Source organism: Cygnus atratus, chromosome 4 (assembly GCF_013377495.2).
Source record: "Cygnus atratus isolate AKBS03 ecotype Queensland, Australia chromosome 4, CAtr_DNAZoo_HiC_assembly, whole genome shotgun sequence".
NCBI classification, from domain to species: Eukaryota; Metazoa; Chordata; class Aves; order Anseriformes; family Anatidae; genus Cygnus; species Cygnus atratus.
The window spans coordinates 66,156,230-66,179,359 of record NC_066365.1 but is presented as its reverse complement, the minus strand read 5'-3'; the positions used below and the strand labels follow the sequence as shown (position 1 = coordinate 66,179,359).

Sequence of the window (23,130 nt, the reverse complement as noted above, 5' to 3'; positions counted from 1 at the left end):
AGGGGGCTTATAAAAAATGGAGAACAACTTTTTGCTCGGGCAGATAATGACAGGACAAGTGGAACCGTTTTAAACTAAAAGACAGGAGATCTGGTTTAGATGTTAGGAGGAAATTCTTCACTCAGAGGGTGGTGAAGCACTGGCACAGGTTGCCCAGAGAAGCTGTGGATGCCCCATCCCTGGAAGTGCTCAAGGCCAGGTTGTATGTGGACTGCCCACAGTCTGGTCCGGTGGGAGGTGTCCCTGCCCATGGCAGGGGGGTTGGAACTGGGTGATCTTTAAGGTCCCTTCCAACCCAAACCATTCTCTGATTCGATATAAGAAACACATCATTACGATGAATTTATCTGATTTTATCTTAAAGGCATATTTTCCTTCAAAGTACAATAGCATTATTTGAAAGTATGTCTTTGTCTCAGAGGTCTCTGAGTGTGTATTTTTCAGAATATCTGATGATATTTTTTTTTAATATATCATAATGTGACAACTAGAATTTCTTAACTTCAGCTGCACGATCTGTTCAGGATACAAAAATGCTGTGTAGTCAAAAATGCATTCATTACCCAGAGTGAATACTAACCCATCCATTTTTGTTCTACTTTAAGTATCTTTTCATTCACACAAGGTCTTTCATCTCATCATTCCAAACTTAAAGGTAATTAACATTGGTTTAAGGCCTTTCTCTCACTCTCTTTCATTAACTGAATTCACTTCTCATTCACTTCCAATGCACTGACTAAATTGATTGAATTTCTCTGAGAGAGCAAGTTGTTTAGACTGTGCACATCCTCCTTTTCCACCTCACTTCAACCTGACTTCGTGCTGCTTCATCCAAACATAAGGCTCTATTTTCATTCTGCATTTTCACTGAGGACTCTTTAACCATCTACATGAATTCAAGTTCAATTCATTCTGGATGTTTAAACAAAAGGTTTCTTCAATAGTTTCTTTACCAAAGCTGAATTAAGATGCTCATTCTGTTGCTGGTGTCTTGAGGAAAATTCAGAAACTGTAGGAATTCCATTAAATCTTCTCCTCCTAGAAAACAGGTTTTCTTTCTGATGATGCAAAATACATTCTGGAGAGGATCTGCATCAATGTTTGATTTTGCCATATATTTCCATTCTCACAGAGGAAACTGATCATTTTGAGATATGGCTTTGGTCCTGAAGAAGGTTACTGTCTTTTTCAAAATTTTGTTTATAGGGGAAGTTGTTTGGCACTTGAATCATGAGTTTGCCATTTCTATACAGGAAAGAGCTAATAATAATTACTGCAAGTCATTCTGTTCTTCTCAGTCATATCATTCCATAATGCATTTGAACAAGCTTCATAGCACTTTCTAATGTTCATAATTAGGAATGAAGTTGACTTATATTATTTCTGTTTAATCATTTAACCAAACTATAATTTCAGTGCACTTTTAAAGCTTCCTGTTATATCATTTCCATATCATTTTCTACTACTACCACTCCTCCCCCCAAAATATATATATATATTATATATATATATATATATATATATATATAAGCTTTCATAGTTACGCACTATAGTGACTCTGGTTTCATGTTATGAAGAAGAAAATGTATGTCTACTTCTTCTTGCGTTCTTTTTATTCTGCATTATCTATTCACATTTATACTATCAGACTTGTTCTAGTTTATCTTACAGTTTATTAACAAGTTGTAGACTTTGTCATCAGGATCAGAAAGCACAAATCACAGGCCAAATTTTATATATTTGTCCTGTATTACATGGCATTTCATACCAACAGAACTTCATGGGATTTAAAAATATTTCATTTGCCCCTCATAAAATTTCTCTGTGAATACATCAGATGGAAATAGAGTGAAAGAAGGACTCTGGACATTTCTGCTTTTATGATATTCCACAATAAAAACTGGCCCTGATCAGCTATTATTGTTTCTCTAAAATGTAGAAATATCATATTAATTTGTGCCAACTAGTTTCCTCAAATCTCATAATTTACTTTAAAAAATAAACACTGTAAATCCCATGTGAAGTGTTTACTCAAGCATGCTGGGTAACATGCGTCCATGTATCTTCTGGATCATTTGCAACATCCACAGAGAAGCTCAAGATGAGTTCAGAAGTAACCAAGTCTGCTTTTAGTACTCCACTGCCTCTGTACTTCAGTACCAAAGTCCTCTTAAAGACCCTGCCATTTTATTCTTGAGAAAATACCTCAGGCTACTGCAATTTGTAAAACCACTGCATAAAACACAATTGACGTATTTTATTTTTACTGTTTATCCAGATGTAGGTCAAATCAGAACCACATTTTGAGAAAGCAATTGTTCAGCTTTCCATCAGGGCTTGTTACCATTTGTCATCCTCTGAAGAGTTAGAAGATATTCTCCCGGGAGAGAGGATGTTACACATAGTTTTTGCTGTTCATTGCTTGTAAAGATCTACCGACTGTGCTTCTACCTACAGACTTCTGTGTTTAATCTACTTCTCAATTTGCATAAGCTCCTAAAAATAAAGGTAAAACTGTAAGTAATTTATCTGAGCTCTCTGGAGTTGTCAAATGATTTAAAAAACAAACACAATGAATAAGCAGATAACGAAACAGAGATGGAGAATTAGATTTTGACCATTTCCATTTGATCTTAATATGAGATTGAATATTAGCATTAATGGATTGGGCTCCATCTGTTAATCAAAGCACAACTGGAAACTCTGGACTCAGATTCTGAAGAGCAAAATGCAGATATAGCAGCAGCCCACCAGAAAGACTGACATAAAACACAAGGATTTGTGCACAGCCTTGTACGAGGTTCCAGTGCTTTCTGTTGCTTTGGGATTAGGATGGAAGATACCACTCCCACCAGTGGAAACAGACACCTGAAGAATACAAAATGAATATATCTTTTCCTTTGATATTACTTGTTTCTGAATTTTTGACACATCTGAAAACAGACAAAGCAATGGCTGCCTTGAATCTTGAAGGAAGAGGAAAATTCAGTTCCAGTTATGAGTTTCCTTTTTCATTTCAATTATGAGATGACTGAAGTACATTAAGCCTGTGATGGTGCATGATACTCCCTGTGCCATGCTAGTCTTTTCTTTTGAATCTATTTAATGTGTTTTTTTAGGTCTTAATTAAGAAGAGAGGGAGACAGGTTTAAGTCAAGTAATACTGCCTGCCAATACGAAATTAAATTCAAGTAACACTTCAAAACTTTGTGAAAATTAATGATCTAAAACTAGATTCAAGGACTCTAATAAGTAACCTGACTTTTAGAAATGTTGAGATTTTGATCCTTCCATCAACTTATACTTTGTTAAAATTGTATACGAGATCATACTTTCCTCAATATGTCTGTTCACTTGTTTCATACAGCACCTAAAATCTCCTAAAAAGACATAGCCTGAAGTGCTAAATTTTAGCTGCTAAGACTGACAATAGGGTCTTGAGTTAAGAAGAGGGTTGAAACCTGAGATTTGAACTGAGGAATGCTAGCTATTTAAAAGATCAATACATCATCCTTCTTCCAAATCTAAACAAAACTAACTCTGACCTCATTATACATTATGTTTACAAGCCTCTACAGTAACAGCATACAGCAATGGAAGATTGCATGACGTTATTGAAAAAATATGTTTTTTCCTAATTGTGACTAGTAATTCTTAACTACTTCATAGTTGTCACAAGGTTTGTATGCAGAAGTAAGAGTAAAAATAAAAATAAAAATTTAACTTACAGTTAACTTGGATGAACACCACAGCCTCATCGCGCCCAGCAACATTTTCAGCCTTCACCGAGACACAGTAAATCCCAGGATTCTCATAGCGGTGACGAATGGGTTCTCCAGTCATTGTAAGGTTCACATATATTGCCTTAAAGCCATCACCAAGATCTACCTGGTACTTGGTATTCAATATGTCACCCTAAACGGAGAGTATATCAAAAATATTTAAAATGGTCAGAACCTAAATAGACAAGATGCATTATTTTAACAATTTCCTGAATCACAGCATTTCTAGCCCCAGCCAGAGGTTTTGACTGAATTGCAGTAGCTACAGTAAAACCACTGAACTCCTTGCAACGATTTTAGAGGAATAAATACTGTATGCTAACTTTCTGCAGTAAGGCACTACCTTAAAACAAAACACTCCAGACCACTAAGCCAAGTTGTATGACACAGAAACCATCAATCCTATCTTAGTGTATCTGGACATTAATTAACATAATGGTGCAAGGCAGCCCTAAATTCTGGTGTTATGCTCTTGTGATTGCAAATTATGGCTTATCCAGTGGCTCATAGTAACTGATTGACCGTGAACTTCTAGCCTATGCAATTATAAAGTAAAATTAAGTGGGCTAGACCATCTTCACAGCACCTTCTAACCACACTCTCCAAGTGTCAACTGTACGGCCTCCAGAATTCAAGCTGATACCTTCTTCAGTGTTGTACTGCATTACACAGAGCTCCCAGCTTGTCTAGAACTAGCATGGTCTACTGCAAAATTAGATGCATGTTTAATGAAGCAGAGCATTGAGCTGAGTTTGGGAAAGACTTTAAAAGACCAGCCAAATACTTCTGACAAGTTAAGCATCTCACATAATTTACAATTCATTGCACTTCTGTTAAGTGCTCCTTTAAATTATACTGTCTTCCTAAACTTAGGCCTAAAATACTGCAATGACTGATACTGTTGTCATAGGACAAATATATGCCCATCACTCATGTTGTCATGGTGTGGCTGCTCACGGGAGAAGTTAGGCCTGTGCTACGTGGACTGGCCATATGGATGGAATCAAATGGAAATTCATTTTAGCTGTGAGCAGCAACACTGTCTTAATACTCCTAGCAGCAGTGTCTTAGTGAGTTGCCTTTTCTCCTCTATCTTCAGCAACATGCTCCTTCCTGCATCTCACAGCACACTGCCATCACAGTCATGCAGTTAAAACAGGTTGTGGGACCAGGCTTCATAGAAAATCTTTCATATTATAAAAGCACAGTGTTGGTTTAAAAATCATCAATGCCTCCAGGAAACGAATACATACACTAGTAACGTGACCTAAACGGCAATCGGACCAGAGAAGGACTGACACCCTCTGAAGGATTCAAAAAGCACTTCACTTCCCCATAAGCCATTTTCTGAAATAGTTTTACATCAAAATCTAATACCAGATAGAAAACATTAATGTAAAATCAAAGGAGGCAACAAAGTCTAAAACTTTCAAATGCTTGCCTTACAAAGGGAAGGAAAACAGACTATTTTTTTTTTCTCCTTTTATTATTTTGCAGTTTGGTTGATTTTCTTCCATGTTTTATCAGATGAAAGAGCATTGCTGATCATGTAAAAGAATACTCATAATAAGGAACCTGTAGGGTTATCAAACACCTAATACCATATTTCAACACATATAACATATAAAGGACCTTGAAAGCTTCTTCACTGTGAATATTTTTTTTTCCAAATAGCATCTTTATTTTGACAACAGATGGGTAGAATATAGCAGAGGAGATAATATATTATTAAAGTTTAAAGCAAAAGAGATGTCTTCTTGCTAGCAATGTGCCAGTAAGTTGAATCCATTTAGATGACATTAACTTGCAAATAGTTCTCATTAGCTCTTTCTTATGCTAACAAGTATATATGTATATTTTCTCCAGGTGAAACAGAAACCAATGTTAAAAGCCAGTGGATGTAAGTTTCTCTCAATGTTTTATTCTAATACCTTCCCTAGTGTAAAGGTGGGAGTGCTGTCTCCAAAACACCAAGGCATTTCTGCTTCCCTGACCAGGAAAGGCAGAGCAGTGGACAGACAAAAAAAAATAATCACATAGAGGAAATTCAGCCTAATTTCCCTAATTCCTAAAGGAATTAGGACTTTCATTTCCACACAAAATTGGTTATTTTTATGACATTAATTATTCAATACAAATAGCCAACAGAATTTGGAAGAAATAATTGATAATATAAAAATAAATATATATAATATAAAATAAAATGTAATATAAAAGTAAATTATTATTTCTAAGGTCACTTGCAAACTGCCCAAACATATACATCCTGCTTTCTTTACTCCCTGATGCCTGGCATTCCAACATCTAGTAGCACGCCTTCACATAAACCAGTAAATTAATGTTGTTCAGCAGGGAGAGAAAGTGGTATGTTTTGGTTTATCTTACTGTAGTTTCTTTTTAAATTCACTAATTGTTAAGAATTCTCATTAGACTTTGTTGTATGTATTAAATCTTAAGCAATGTTCAGGACTTCTGAGTATAAATATTATTCTTAACCATAGGGGGCAGCAAACTGTTACATTTCTTCTAAATCTCCATTCTAGTTCTGTGTACTGAGCAAAGGCTTGAGGAAACAGCACGGGATTCCCTTCAAGATCTCTGACTCTGGAAGACTTTTGAATAGTTAAGTTTTACCTATTGCCAGCAGAGATTCATGAAAGCTTCAGAACGTTTCAGGGGGGGGGGGGGGGGGGGGGGGGGGAAGTGAAATTGCCGATCAAAATCATTAGATTCCAAATTACAACCAAATGCTCTAGTCTTCCAGTAAACACTTCAAAACAAATTAGAGAAAAGAGAAGGAAGCACAACTTGCCATGCAACTGTTACTGCTCTGCAAGCTTTTGGAACCAGAACCTGTGATGGGTTAGGCAGCACTGTGTCCTGCACATAACTCTCCTGATTCTCTCAGAGAAATAAATCCCAAGTGCTTGACTTATAACACACAGATTTGCCAAAATATGTGAAGTTTTCGCAAATAGTTGGGGTTAGGCAGGAAATACTCCTGTAACCTGAGCATAACAGTTAGAACCTAATACCAAAAAAAGCAAGTATTAAAAAACATACCCAGGGCAAACACCACATCTGAAAGTTACTCCTTGCCTTTGGTCAGGGCCTCAGGGCATTGTCTCTTCCAATAAAAGAAAAAAAAATGCGGGGGGGGGGGGAACCTTTGGCAACATAACTAATACATAATAAATGTACTTATGTTCTGCTATTTGCTGATTTCTGTAAAGCTTTGCCTGATTCTTTACTGAAAGGCAGATTCTCAAAAGCACTTAAACCAAAATATTAAAGGTTCTCTGCATTTCTGATCTTCTCTGATATAGCAGTTGAAATTTTCAGTTCAAGAAGACTTTGGTAATTTAGTTCCTTTGATTTTCCAAGAAGCTGATGCCTTTAAGGAATAATGTCTGAACATGCTGCTGAGGAGACAAATCCCCTCCCTTCTCTGGACAAAACTTTGTGGTTCACTGAGTTTACAGGATTGCCCGATTCACTTGGAAACGGAAGTTTCAGTATTTAGAAAGTCATTCATCTTTGTCTCAAGCACAAATTAATCTCATTCAGCAGCAAAGCAGGTAGGAGAGAAATGAACCCTAAAAATAGCAAGGAAACTTTCATAAAGCCAATGTTCATTACTACCTGCTCTTGTCTGACAATGAAGGTGATGTCTTCCCCAGGCTTAACAGCCAGGCTTTCTCCTCTGATGCTGATCTGAAGTCCCTTGGGAGCAATCAGTGGACACATATGCTGTGCTAAGTTCTGCTGCAGGTCTACGCCACCTTCACACACATTAGAAACAACTTTCCTGTACCTGCAAAAACAGTAAGCAGCGAGCACAGTGAATTGGAGGTGAGCAGGAGAACACCATCAGGGGCACTGAATGTGGCAGTAGCTAATGAATATTGCTTGGGTTCATAAACAGGCAAGATTGCAGATGAAAAAAAAACAACTTGTGATGCAAAAAAATTTCTCAGGGACATGCCTCTACTGAGTGAAAGCTGTTGAAAAAGCAGAGTGAAGCATGATCAGGATTTCATTTGTATGCAATGGAATTTTCAAATTTAGAAACATACCTGATCAGCCTTGCAGGATCAGAGAATCATGGAATGGCTCAGGTTGGAAGGGACCTTAAAGACCATCTAGTTCCAACACCCCTGCCATTGGCAAGGACACCTCCCACCAGACCAGGCTGTCCAAAGCCCCAACCTGGCCTTGAGCACTTCCAGGGACGGGGCATCCACAGGTTCTCCGGGCAACCTGTGCCAGTGCCTTACCACCCTGTGAGTAAAGAATTTCCTCCTAACATCTAATCCAAATCTCCCCTTTACTAGTTTAAAATCATTCCCCTTGTCCTATTACTATCCACCCATGTAAAAAGTTGTTCTCCGTCACTTCTATAAGCCTCCTTTAATTGCTGAAAGGCCGCAGTGAGGTCTCCCTGGAGCCTTCTCTTCTCCAGGCTGAACATCCCCAGCTCTCTCAGCCTTTCTTCATAGGAGAGGTGCTCCAGCCCTCTGATCATCTTCGGGGCCCTCCTCTGGACCTGCTTTAACAGGTCCACACCTTTCATGTGCTGGGGGCCCCATATCTGGATGCAGCAGTCCAAGTGGGGCCTCACAAGGGCAGAGCAGAAGGGGACAATCCCCTCCCTTGACCTACAGGCCATGCCTCTATAGATTTGCTATCAACAGAGTATTCTCCTGTCCTGTCTGCCATGCCCCTTCCTAGCTTTCATCAGGCTTCAGTGCTCAAGAGATCTTGGCTCCAGGATTTTGCTGTTCAAATTTATTGTCAAACTCAGGCCTCTATCCCATCCCATTCTACTTTTGCATTAAATGTGGTTGGTTCAAATCCCAAAGATCAGGAAGAAATTAAACCAAGAAACATATGTCAAAGTAATTTCTTATCTATGCTTATCTACTCCTCTCAAATCTATGCATTTCTTAGAACACTTGTAGCATTTATTTCACGTAACAATATAAAAGAAGAGTAAAAAAGCTAACGCCTTTCAAGAGCTAATAAAGAAAAACTTGGAAGTGTACAGTAAGTATTTACAGATCAGTTTCACTCAGGTACGTTATTTTTTAAACGTCCTTTAAAACTGGAGTCAGATTTCACTCTTCTGAATTCAAACTCTGTATATCGCAGCTGTCAGCCACAACCCAAAAGGCATCATTTTCCTCAGTAAGGCAAATATACACAGAGACCATGATTCTGTTGCCAGATTTGACATTTCATCATTTGGTTCTCATCTCCACAACCAACAGAGATGATGTTATGATAAGCCAGAATAGATGCCAGCTGCAAGTTATTCTCAGCACAGACGTCAGACTACATTGTAGTGTACATTCTACGTGATATTGTTTACAGTTACTAAAGCTTTCCTTTGATTCTGAGTGTCCCATATGGTCATGAAAATAATCCGTTCTCTGTAGAGCTCCTTACCCCTATGGAAGTGAGAGACAGTGGAAAGTTCTGTGAGATGTTACTTATTCTGTGGAGTAAATTAATTGGATTCAGCCTGAAAAGTGGTCTGGGGGCTAAAAGAAAAAGCTTTGAATAGGCATTTGTATCAGAAGTATAGCAATGCTTATTAACTGTCCCTGCAGTTACTAGGAAAAAAAAAAAAAAAACACGACAGCTCCCCCTCTTCTCAAATCGGTTAGTTTTTGAACTGCTGTGAATGTGTAAAGTAACATTTATCTTTCATTAGTCTGTAGGAAGCTTCTGCACAAGCTATAAGTCAGAGCCAGCACAGTTTACCACTTGCATTTAACTTTTTTTTTTTTTTTTTTTACAGTTTGCCCCATTTACGTTTCCTTAACACCACTCCTCCACTGTGGAAGCCTGCACTCTTGCAAGCCAGTCAAATACAAAATCAACTTACCCAGTGCTGCTGGTGTATGCCTGCCCCAACACACAGTCTTCCGGAGGTGCTTCTGGGTTAAACCAAAAGTCAGCGAAACACTTGCTAGACTGTGACTTTAGAGGTGCAGAGCGCTCAAACCCATAATCACTGTAAAACATCAACACCAAATGCATTATTATCCCCACTTTATTCACTAATCTAATTTGGGATAGATGAGACTACTTCTTTAACAGCAAGGGAGATTTGTTTAATATTATCTCCTACTAGGCGGACACATAACTTTATGAAGGTAGTTCTGTTTTAAGTGTAGTTTTAACAGGTGTTGTGTACCCATGGGGGCAAAACTGGTTGCAATTACTTTGTCAGTTCTGCAAAATTAACTCTCTTGGTAGCTTAGATTTTTAAAAGGTATCCCTTGCCACTCGAACCAATGCATTTCTTCTGTTGTTGGCTTAATTTGTAAATAGAATGGGTTTGCTTGCCCTATAAATCAATCCAATGGTCATTTTTGAAGTCTTGATCAACAGAGAGAAACATCAGGATTTGTGAGACAAATACTTAAAGCATGGTAATGTTTTTAAACAAAAGCACACGCAAAAGCACTCTGTTATTCTATGTATTGCATTGTTTCTTGGTTGTTTGCACACAGCTATGCGGGGGGAGGTGCAAAAGGAGGAAAACAAACCCATCAAACTCTATGTAACATTTCTCTAGTGATAAATGTGAAGGTCCACAGACAGACTCACCATAAGAAATCAGAGCTCATGCATTCACAGACTTTGGATGTGAGAGCTGATGTGAAACTTCTCCCTTTAATGCACCATGATGAAATCTTCCTCTTCCGAAAGCTCCTCTGCTGACCCATGATGCATTGATCACCCTGGACATCAAAGCACCAGACTTACTGCACAGCATAACCTACACCACGCAGATATGATTTTAAGTTGTCATGAGAAAGGCTAGTCTTATTGCCAAGACTGGACACTGGTATCAAGCCTCAACTCAGTCATCAATTTCTAGAGCAATCTATAGCAAATTATCTATGACAAGACTATAAACATGTGATCAATGTATTTGGAACTTGACACTGTAGGATAACAGACTCATCAAAGAAGGAAAAAAAAAACAATTCAATTCAATTCAAATGTGTAAGTATACAAAGCTTTCACATCCACTCCTGGGACATTATGGGGTTGTAGCATACACCATATTTCCAGGCACAAATCCAAAGATATGCATGAAAATTCAAGTGCAGTTTAACCTATGTTTCACGTGTGCATAATCTAGGCACAAGCCTACAAAAGTACATTTAAAAATTCAGTCTTGATTCAGATGGCTGAAGTTCTATCTAAACAACCACAACATCTTGTGTAGGCAGTCCACAGGAAGCACCAGGCACATGTTCACCGGTAGAATTAAGACTATCTGAATCTAATATTCCACTGGTAATAGGGCAGCTGTAAGTATGCTATCAGAGTCATTTTAGCAGCTTTTATTTTCTGTAAGACATTTAAATGTTGATATCCCAAGAAAATGTTACTGTCTAGGCTCAGTTGCACATTACATCCTTTCAAAATACACAGCAATTTCAAAAAGAACAATAAAATTATGCATGAGAAACAGCAAGTGAAAGTTGGAGAGATGTAATAACACAAAGTAGTATACAAAGAGACAAAGGAAAAAGAAACATGCAGAGAGCAAGAGAACAAATATACAGGAAGAAACATAAACATAATAATTAGAATGATTAAGAATAAATATGACTAATCCCCATTTAATGCAAAACTCCTCACATTAGTCTGTTTAATCAATACATTACATAGAGAATGTAGCTTCCCAAAAGTGGAATTGGCCAGAGCACCAGGATTAGCACAAACTTAATGCATTTCTGCAGAAATGGTATTGCCCAAAACAACTGGACTCTATTACAGGATCAATCTACTGAGATCCTAAATTATGTCTGGAATGGGCTTTACATATGGCAATTTATATATGAATACAGTATGTGGTCAAGACGTTGGCAGAACATATGACTGCATGTTGAAATTGCTTCAATCAATAATACAGATTTTAGTTTATGGTATATTGTTCATAATCCAGTAGGACCACCTATTATTATGGCAGACCACCACATATATTTCCACTTTTCCCAGAACACAGTTCACACAACTAAAGGGAACACAAAATGCTCCCCCTTTTTAAACAATTGTAAAATCAAAAAAATACCAGCCTAAGGAGATTAAAGCTTGTGAGGTGTCATCCAAATTCTATTAGAAAATATTTTCCTAGCACACAGTAGTACATGAATCTTTCAGATACATAAAAGTTATGGCATTTAACATAAGACAGTGCATACCTGTAGATTTGTGAGATCCCAGGATTCATAGTCATCATCAGTACACTCCCTGGGGAAGGATGGCCTGAAGTCCACCTTCACAAGTTCCCAGTCTGAACGGTAACTAATGTGTCCGAAGACTCTGAACAAGAAGATCAAACGTAAAATCTTGAAGGAAAGAAACACCATGCATCTGAGATTCCAGTTTTATCTTCTGCTTTCCATGGTCATGGTTCCCTACTAAAAGGTCCCTGGTGTTTTTTCTTCTACTTTTACTCATCTTCACATACAATGTGTCTAGTTAGAAAATACTTATCAATTGTCTATGGAACTCTACAAAGAAAAAATATAGCTCCTGGATCAGAGATTTTTTTTCCCCCTGGCAAACTGTCCGGGAGTTTAAATGGAAATACACCACCTTTTCTAATTTGGAACCCAACATTTTTGTCTATTATCTCGTTACATGAAACACCCTCTGATTTTGACCTGGATTTTTGACCTTTCTGATTAGGGATCGGAACTCAGGAATGCTGGATTCGGTTTCCAACTCTGTCACTAATTCCTTATGATGATGGTGCAACTTCTTCACTTTTTATTTCTTTTTCTTTTTAATTTCTACATATTTCAGATGGCAATATTACTATTGTTAAAACTCACAGCAGTATCATGAAATTGCATTCCTTTCTAAGGAATAGACTGAATATACGCATTGTGCTGGAGAACTCTGACTCTCCTCTTCATTTCGGATAGTCCAATCTCAAACTAAAAACAGTCATAAACTGTAAATTTCTTTTTGAAAAAAAAAGTGGAAATCTCATAGCTTTAAAGACATGGCTTCACTGCCAAAGCAGCCAACATTTTCAAAGCCAGAATATTTATTTCCAAAACAAAATGGGCAAGTATGACATTCAGCAACAAATTAGAAAGGATAAAGACTCTATCTGGGCAAAAGTCAAATGTATTTGTGGTTTGTATTAGGCTTATGTGTCTTACTTGCCAAGGAATTTAAGGTTGATTCTGAAGCCAACAATTCCTGTGCAGCTCATACTGCACAGAGTTCATATTCCAAACTTTAGTAGCATTCTCCAAACTAATTCATTCCTTTTGTTTTGTCCTCTGTTTTGTCCAAATCCAGACAGAGCAGGAATGGTATAGTTTTGCTAAAAGCATTCTGCTGCTTACACTCATTTCTCTTGTCCTGAATACCAGGTTCAAAGTGGAACTAGGGTAGAGCAGAAGCGAGGTGAATTCTTGGCAATAGAGGCAATATCTTTGCACCTAAGCCTCTTCCCTGTTAGATGGATATAGAGGTCTGAAGTCCACCAGAGAGGCTGAAAAAAAAGTTGCAGAGACTAAAGATGTACAGTGATTTCTTCCCTTTTTTTTTCTGGTGTCTTTGCTTTTCGGACAAAGCGCAGAGATGTAGGTATAATTGATAGATTACTGCCCACACTGTGCATGGTTGAACAATCCATGCTCACAGGAAACTTCACCATCAGAAGTGTGCTTATTTAAACAGAAACATTGGCATTTAGTTTGCATGTTTTACTCTTTTCATAGTAAGGTTCTGAAATTAAAGGACTTGCATCATCTACTCTCTCTCCTTTTCTCCCTGTGGTTCAGAAGTAGAAACAACACACAAAACCAAAAAGACTGTGGCTCAGTCCACTAAATTGTATGTGAATATAGGTGTGTGGTCCCACTTCTCTAAGCAGGACAACTGTCTTGCATCGAGACCTACAGGTTTGGTTCCTTTTTCTGGTTCAGCTGGATCCTGAGAGCTGCTGTCACCACATGCTCTTATTCACTTGTACTTACATATACAATAAAGTGACTGCTTAGGTGGTCTCATGCTTTTTCTACAATGCCTGCTTCAATATGACTGTCTTTGCTGACAGAAATTAAGTGTCTTTTGCATGCTAAATACCTGTTTGGTTTTTTTTTTTTTTTATCTTTTTTTTTCCTCCACACAGGGTACTAAAGTAAGGCAGACTTTACCATGTTTTTCTGCAGCTGCCTACCTTAGTGAACGCTTCTCCAGGCTCCAAAAAACTTTACAAAACAGCTACATTTCTTTTATTAACTGCCTCATTCCTGACTCAAGGAAAGTATTTTCTACTGAACAAAACAAAATTTTCTTCATTCATGTTAGCTATCTCAGGTAGGTGAGTCAAGGGAGAAGGAAGGAGATGGCTGGTTGAATTCAAAGCAGAAGAGAATCAAAATTCTCCTGAAAGCATGAAACAAAACCTCTGGACTATTAATAAGTATCTTTGAGACCTTACAGTGGATGAGGTTGATTCCAGATGACTATAAAAAGGAGAATATTTCACCTATATATTTAAAACAAAAACACAGCTCCACCCAAACTCCCCCAATAAACAAAAACAAAACAAAACAAAAATGATGTGAAAAAAACTAGAGCCCAGGGAGTTACGGAATTCATTTTGATACCCACAAAGATACCAAACAAATTATTAAGCTATCCACTTATAAGCACCTTGGAGATAATTAAAATGATAACAGCCACCATAGATTTGTCAAAAACAAATCACGTCAAACTAATGTAATTTCCTTCTTTTACAGGGTAACTGGCTTAGTAGATAAAGGAAAGTAGTAAATGTGGAATATTTTGACCTTTGTTAAAACAGTTACACAGTTCTAGGTGATATTGTCTGAACTTAAAAAAAAAAAAAGAAAATATCAGTGCAGGTAAAATCATAATGAAGAATGGGATTACATATCTAATTAGGAAAAATAAACATTTTCAGAAAGTAGTTATTCAAAGAGGAAGACATTTTGAGATATGTATTACAAAGATATGATGGGTCTACATTCAATATTTTCATTAGCACCTTCATGGTCAAAGAACAAACACGCAGAAACTTTTCTGTAGATAACACAGAAGGAAGGGAACAAATGGCAGTGCCAGATGGAAGGAATGGTCAGAAACCAGCATGATAAAACACTCCAAAACCAAGTGCAAAAAATACTCCTAGAAATAGAGAAATCAAAGATACAAAACTGACATGGAGAATAACTTTCAAAAAAACAAAGAAAAGACTTGTGAATTATATCAAGAACACAATTTTGCTGCAAAAGAAGAAAAACTAATTCTAGGTTGTATTTAGAACCGGAAAATAGAAGACATGGAGATAATTATTTTGACAAACTTGGCACTGATGAAGCCTGTGAAAGAACATGGTGTCTGATTTTGGATGTTACATGCGTACTTACGCATCAACTAAAAATGGATTTAAAGAAGGGCAAAGATGACTCACAAGCTGCTCAGAAAACTTAACCAATAAAGATATATGGAAAGAATTATTTTTTTCCTCTGGAAAAAAATGAAAAACAACAACAAAATGTCTTCAAAGAGTCTTTCTATAGGTTGAATAGCTGTCTTCAAAGAGACCTGGAGGAGGGGCATAAAGGAGGAAGAACAAGAATTAATAACTTAAAAGGTACAGCTACAGAATTATTCACAGGCTATTGAGGTTCTATTGTCTCTCATAGAAGTGAGATATTAGTGAAACATGGGGAATAGAGATAGATGTCATTTGGAGATATTGCCCAGTCCAACATCTTATAATGAAACAAAAATAATTAAAAAATCATGGAAATTACTATAGAAATCATGAAAATTCCACAAGAACAATATAGATGCTATACGCAATCTATATGTGCATATTGCTTCACTAAGTAAATCATAAGTCTCTCTTTTGCAGACTTTTATCAAAAGACAGAAATAACCTTTCTGCCTTGTAGCTCAGCCTCTTGTAGGAAAAACAAACAAACAAACAAAAACCCAAAAACTTATTTCCATTGTTTCTTCTGATTCTATACACCAAAACCCACGTTCTGACAGAGACAGTACCTGATTCAACTATTCTCTCAGTGAAGTAAAATTCCTGAGGTACAAGGAAGCGTCTCGTCATAACCACAAACTCCATGAAAACTGCACGCATACAGCTTTGGAATTCCTGGGACACATTTCCAAAAGAATCCAGCAATTTGCACGCACCCAGCTTTACAAACTGTTTGAAAACATGGCCTCATGATTATTAATGCTGTTGCTGAGATACAAATTGTTGCCTTATTGAGGACAGGGTTTTGCAGGCATGTCACAAGAGCCCACTCAAATGTATTGCCAAATATCACTAGTATTAAAAAAAAAAGTGTCTTTCCAAAGTAAAAAAAAAAAAAAAAAAAAAAGGCATTTTTAAAGTAGGATTCAATGGATTAGAGAAAAACGTAAGCTACAATAAAGTGATACATAACAGCAACCATAATCTAATGGCTCAGGTGCAAAACATACATGTCCAATAAAATCATATGAATGGAAAAAACTCATACAGTGCAGCAAGGGTAACCAATGATTATAAGACAAATATCAAGAAGATAATAATTCATAAGCTACTAAAACATTCTTCTTGAATAATTATATTTCATTAGAAAGCCATCAAATCAATTCTGCTTAAACTATGAAAGATGATGCTGTGATACGTAATTTTTGAAAGAAATTCCAATTACCTTAGAAATTCATTTCCTTTTATTTGCAAGGATTTGGGATCCATAATTTTAACTTCAGTATTTCAGTTGCCATAACAACTTTTTACATTTGTTCCTGGTTCATTTATGAGCACATCATTTTTAAATTTGATTGCATCATTTGATAGCTAAGACAGTTTAATGCAGTTTTAAAGCTAACTCATTTAAACTATTTGCTGGAGGATTGCTTTATTCTTATTTTTTTTTCCTGTTCTTGATAAAGCTCATAATCAGGGAGAGCTAATTTAATAGAAATTATATGCAATGATAATCTCTTCCAGTAAATTCATATTTCTATTCAATAGAAAAGGGCATCTATTCAATTGATGTTCTTAGTTTACATGAACAGTAATAGCTGCATTGCCTGCTGTCTGTGTCATTAGAGAACCACCTGACTAAAGCTATGATGGTGCTGGTGCTGAAGTCTCCCAAAGACTTTGCAGGTAAACATTCAGCTTTCATGGCTTCATTCAGGAGAAATGAGCCAGATTTTCACACTACACTGTTCATCTCAAATATCACAGTAGCTCTTTATATTCACCATGCTTGCCTTCCTCTTTTGTTTTTCTCCTGTGTTCTTCAAGATTTTGTTCATGGGTTTTCACAGCATCAAAACACATTCTTTGCCAGAGCAGATGGATTTTATCTATCGTGTCCCATACCCTAGATCTAATGCCATATAAATTAAGATATGCCTTGAGCAACTTTTTTCATACTACATTGGTTTACCTTTGAGCTGTTAGCCCTGTTCTAGTAGTCTGGACAAAGGAAATGGTTTTGAGCAGCCTGATGTCAGACAGACCCACCAAATACTTGGAGCAGCGTACCTGAACCTGCAACACTTTTGCTTTACCACTGAATATCTGAGAACAATCAAAGACCTCTGAGTGGAGGAGGTAATCCTGCTGTACTACAGCACCAAGGTCATGAAGACAGCACATGTGGAATTTATTCAGATGTTTAACATGGCAACTTAAATTGTCCAAGTTTTCCAGTTGTATTGAAGACTGGTGATGACAACGATGTGATGCATAACTACTTTTGTTTGAAATCAGATGCCTCTTTCATTCTAGACGTGCTCCTTTAATCTCCCAAGTGCTGCATTAGCTTTTGCATTCCTCTATATGTCTTTGTCATCAAACGTGATGTTTGAAACAGTATGCTGCCAGGTAACAAAATTTGCCTGCGCAGTCCCTGCTGATACACACTGCTAGCTTCACATGCCAGCTGGGAATGGAAGAGAACCTCTAGTTTTTTGGGAGATCCTTCAAATATATAAAACTATCAACAGAATAAAAGCTAGGATTTGAATCAGGAGTGCCCATATCACCTATATGGAAGGTCATGTCAATGGCTCTGACTTGGATAACGCATCTTAAACCATTCTTCCAGGCAGCACCAAAGCAAAGATGTCAAAGCATTTGATGTGTAGGCAGGTACCTGAAATTCTTTTTGGATCTTAACTTCAAAATTGAACAGTGAGTGTGTGACCAAGCCGAGAAAGGAAATGAGACTTTCAGAGCTGCTAGCTACCTATTTTAATAACTCCCAGTCTATCTCTTGGAAAGTATTTAAATGGAACTAGTCATAGAGCTATGCTAAAAAAGTGGTATTTAGATTTTGTTCCTGATGATAAGGCTTCCTTTCCAGTAGCAAATCATATTAGTAGGAACAACAGTTGTCAGAGAATTTACTGTACCATTACAGTATTTTACTAATTGTCACTTCTCCTCGATTATTTTTATAACACAATTGAAATTTCAGATTGAATGCTTAATCCGCCTTGTGGTTCAGTAGATATCAGAGGCCATTTACATTACCACAGCAACAACTTTCTCAGCTGTACTTTACACAAAAGCAATACTTTGGTAGAAGTTTCTTGTCAGTTTATGATAAGCTCAAAGAGCTGAGACTCCTTAGCTTCATTTAGATCTTTACTACAGATTGTGACAACATAACTGAAACAACAAATGTTGTCAAATAAAGGTCACAATCATTTTGTTGTTGTTTTGCCTGTTGTAGTTTGTATTACTATAGTGCCTTTGAATATAAAGCAAGACACATGGCCACCCCATGCCAGGATCTCTAAAGAAATGATCAAGTAAAGTGATAAGGTTCTGGCACTGGGAGGATGCACTTTATCTCTAGTGTAACCACTGCCAATGCATAGTGTTCTTAACTCACAGAAGTGGTGACATTATTAATGAAAGATTTTTCACAGGGATATGGGCTAGAAGAATGTGTTAGCCATGACTATGTACACAGTGCTATTTTTGAAAAGTGACAAATGAATTTTTATAGAAATGCTTTCCTTCTAACAATTGTCTTCACTTCCTTTACACCATTGTAAAATCAACAAAAAATGTAGAATGGGATCATACTAGTAAAATGGATGAAAGTAATGTCACATTCAAACTGCAGTCTGTTATACATCAAGATCATAATTCAGCATATTTTTCTAATTCCCCAAAAAAACATAACAGAGGTCACGTTATCAATGGCCTTCCTAAATTGCAACTACAAAAGTGATGAATGCTTCCATGTGCAAAAGTAGACACCTGCCTACATAAAACAACTGCATATAAACAGTGCTTGTGTACACAACATAGCATGTGCAAAAATGCTTAGACACTTATGATTTAAGTGCTTTAAACTACAAACACATGCATATACTTAATGCACTAAAGAGAAGAGTTTTTCTTTTCTTCTCCCCCACCCCCCCCCCACCCCCCCCACCCCCCAAGTTTAGCTGCCAAAATGAAAAATGAGGGGAGGAAACAATTTAGTTGAAATTGAACCAAAATATGTTTTTTCATGTTCCCTGCCCCCACAAAATAATAATTGCCAATCATTCTTTTATGCCAGAACATCTTGGTTTCAGCTCTTTTGGGGAAAAAGAACGGAAATGAATGCGTAGGTTCTGAGAAGTGCAGGGGAGGAGCAGGATGAGCGCCTTTCCATTTTATCCAAAGGTTCAGTGGCTCCGTGATGTTTGTGAATTACCTCCAACATTTTTTTCCATCTATTCAGTAAAATCCTGTCCAAGAACAATCTTTTAGCTTGTAACCCGTTTGGAAAAAAATGTAGATTTAATGCCTAGCCTGATGCCTTATGCAGAAGTAAATACAGGGTGGACTATGAAGAAAATAGATTAATTTAAGGAGAAACATATGACATTATAAAAGATAGCTTTGCATCAATCAAATCTCTGGTGTCATCTTATATAAAGATCAAATCTATCTGTGTAATTTAAATTAATTTTATAATTAATTCTCTAGCTAATAAATTTTATTTTTTTTCTACTCACATATTTAAAAAGCAGAGCTCTTTTATTACAGATAGGAAATTCTTTATTCAGACTTCACCTTGCTGAGCCAGAGTAAATAGCTTATGGTCACCTAAATAGGAGGAGGTAACTCCATCATTTTAAAAGCAAAACATAGCAAAATGAAGTTCAAGGCCCCACCTAAATTTAAGTAAAATGTTTGAATAATTTTATTGTTGGCCAAAGTTTCCAGTGTCTACCTCATTATCACCACTTGTAAGACTGAGAAACAACTGTCTCACTGGAAGCAGAGTTAGAGCACCACAGATACAGTTGCTCAATTAGGTTCCCAAATTGCTCAAATAGGTTCCCAAAATGACACGAAGACTCCACCTGAATAAAAGAGTCCTGTGTCACCCTTTTTAGCTCCTTCTGTCCTTTAAAAAAGGACAAGGTGAAAAAAGATTGTTTCAGGACACTGATTCCTAATCTTTCACTTCCTCTTATTTAAACATATTTCCAGGTTTGCCCTCAAAGTGCACTAAATATGGACTATAGTGAGCCAACAAAAGCATCATGTTCCATTGCTTCTGAATATTATATGCCAACTTTATGGAAAGGGGAATACAAACAAACAAACAAAAAACAAACACTAACCTTTACACACTGGAGTTTGAGCAGATAGAGACAGGGTTAGTCCCATGGTCTTGGCTCCAAGACCACAGGTTGGCACTACAACACACTGACTTGCTCTGCTAACACCTGTGCCCACAGAGATAACAGAATTAGCTGAGACTTGCCACTAAACTATCATCCCATAAATCTGAGTTAGCTAACTTCTAGATTAGATTGAAGTCGAAGGCACCATTTTCTTGCTGGCTTTCTCTGTTTCCTCCTTCTATTGACATTGAGGCACATACATTGTGCAGAGAGCAGAACAATCATAACTGAGCAACACTTATTCAAACCGCACTCAGACAAGAAATCAGATGGCTGCAAATAAAACCTAGAACTCACCTTAGAAATCAGCTACTTTCTTACAAATTGAGGTTTTATCTACTATTTAGCCACCTTTTTTTAAGGGTTACAGTAAGAGGTTAATCTACACAAGATCTTAGGAAAAATATCCCTCAAAAAAAAAGAAAAAAGACACTTGTCCACAAGGAAGAATTTGGTTCTACCTGACACAAAGAAAAGAAGGTCTTTTATGTAACCTCTTACTAAAAAGTGCTATGGTCTGAAGTACCGTGGTTATTGTGCTCACTGGATTTAAACTGCAATCTCAATAACCTGGTTTGGTTAATGATTCCAGAAGCTGAGCTGTGATTAAGAAATCACTTTAACAGATTTGAAACTTTCATTATATGAACTACTTCCTTTGAAGAGGAACAACAATATTTCAGGAACATACAATTCTTCCTTTTTACCACTAAGCTGGGCCATTACTCAATCCAGTGTTTTTTTGTTTTGTTTTGTTTTCACAAACATAATGTTGCAAAAGATAAGATTGAGTTTCAGTAAATTTCGCTCTTAAAGAACTTTTTAAAAAAGTAAAGTCTACTAGAACATGTACTATTTTGATGAATTTAACATATATCAATTAGTTGAGAACATTTCTGAGCATACCTTACTTATTCATTTAGCAGTAAATGATGGATTTGAGCTCTTCATTTAGAAAATGATTTTACACAGATTTATTTTCCTAAACTGTATGAATACTTTATTGCTCAAAACTCCTAAAACTCTTCACTAGGTCTATTGCAGAGCACAATGGAATAAAATATATTTTCCTTGGCATTTGACAGTACATATTTTGAATACTGCAGGGGATGTGGGTGAATGATTTTGATTAATGTCAACTGGCAGATTACAATTCAGTTTTCTGAAAACTTTTGACAAGTCAACAACATTTGCTTTTTCTTTGTTTTGGAGAAAACACAAAACTTTCTGAAATGAAGACTTGAGGCAACCAGGTTCATATTCCCCTGTTGCTTCAGTAAAGCTTTCCAGATCACTTCATTTTGGATAAGTTAGGACAGAAGAGAATTCTAATGACCTGTCCTGAAGGGGACTTTCAATGTCCCAGTCACCATGCTGGAGAACAGGAAGTCACGATGTTACTGGGTCCCTTAATGCTTTTCCCAGATAGTGTTGTTGTTGTTGTTTTTCAATTCAAATTAAAAATGTAGAAGAAATCCCTAACCTAATTTCAGTGGAACCAGGATTTGACCCTACAGTAACACATGCTTTCCATATAAGTAAAATAGTCTTTAACCCTTTTGTGAGTTTATTCTGGAGGTTTTAAATGCAAAAGTCTCTGTTCCACAATATTTCTGTAAACTCTTTCAGTTGTTACCTTCCCATTTCAGAATTTTGTTCACTCTGCTAATTTATGCAGATTTTGACATTGCACTCTTTATTCAAAGCCCTTATTCAAACAAATTCCCCACCAAAGGGAGAAAATCGCAGAATCACAGAATTGAAGGGGTTGGAAGGGACCTCGAAAGATCATCGGGTCCAACCCCCCTGCCAAAGCAGGTTCTTTATAGCAGGCTGCCCAGGTAGGCGTCCAGACGGGCCCTGAATATCTCCAGAGAAGGAGACTCCACAACCTCCCAGGGCAGCCTGTACCAGTGCTCCGTCACCCTCACCGTGAAGAAGTTCTTTCTCATGTTGGTGCGGAACTTCCTGTGCTCTGTCTTGTGGCCATTACCCCTTGTCCTATCCCCACAAACCACTGAAAAGAGGTTGGCCAAATCCCTCCGTCTCCCACACCTCAGGTATTTGTACACATTGATGAGATCCCCTAAAATGGGTGAGATCCCCTAAAATGGGTGAGATCCCCTAAACGGGTGGTAAGGCATTGGAACAGGTTGCCCAGAGAAGCTGTGGATGCCCCATCCCTGGTGGTGTTCAAGACCGGGTTGGATGGGGCTTTGGGCAACCTGGTCCAGTAAGAAGTGTCCCTGCACATGGCAGGGGGGCTGGAGTTAGATGATCTTTAAGATCCCTTCCGGTCCAAACCATTCCATAGCTCTATGATAAAATGAAAATCCTGTACAAATAAAAACTGTCAGACTAGGTCCTTAGTAATGGATTTCAGGATTGTTCAGGGTGAAAGACACTGTATGAATTTATTTCCATTACCACACATAAGTTCATCTTACCATGCTCTCTCCAGAAGTAAAAACACTTCTTATCTAAAAAAATGGAAAAAATGGAAGAGTTGATTTTTTTCCCCCCCTTCAGGCAGTATGTATCAGAGGATGGCATTTCTGAAGAGCAGCAAATTACTGTAGATAAAGTCATGCCCAGCAACTCAGAC

General features: G+C 37.3%; 1 protein-coding gene across 1 annotated transcript in view; it reads right to left on the bottom strand.

Moving 5' to 3' along the window:
* SORCS2 (sortilin related VPS10 domain containing receptor 2) overlaps window positions 1–23,130 on the bottom strand; it is a 542,274-nt gene that overhangs the window by 24,266 nt on the left and 494,878 nt on the right. The window contains exons 16-20 of the mRNA XM_050710589.1: window positions 12,011–12,131; window positions 10,401–10,534; window positions 9,673–9,801; window positions 7,425–7,596; window positions 3,729–3,915 (exon numbers count right to left, since the gene is read on the bottom strand). Of these exons, the coding sequence (XP_050566546.1) occupies window positions 3,729–3,915; window positions 7,425–7,596; window positions 9,673–9,801; window positions 10,401–10,534; window positions 12,011–12,131 (743 nt within the window). The remainder of the gene's footprint in view (window positions 1–3,728; window positions 3,916–7,424; window positions 7,597–9,672; window positions 9,802–10,400; window positions 10,535–12,010; window positions 12,132–23,130) is intronic.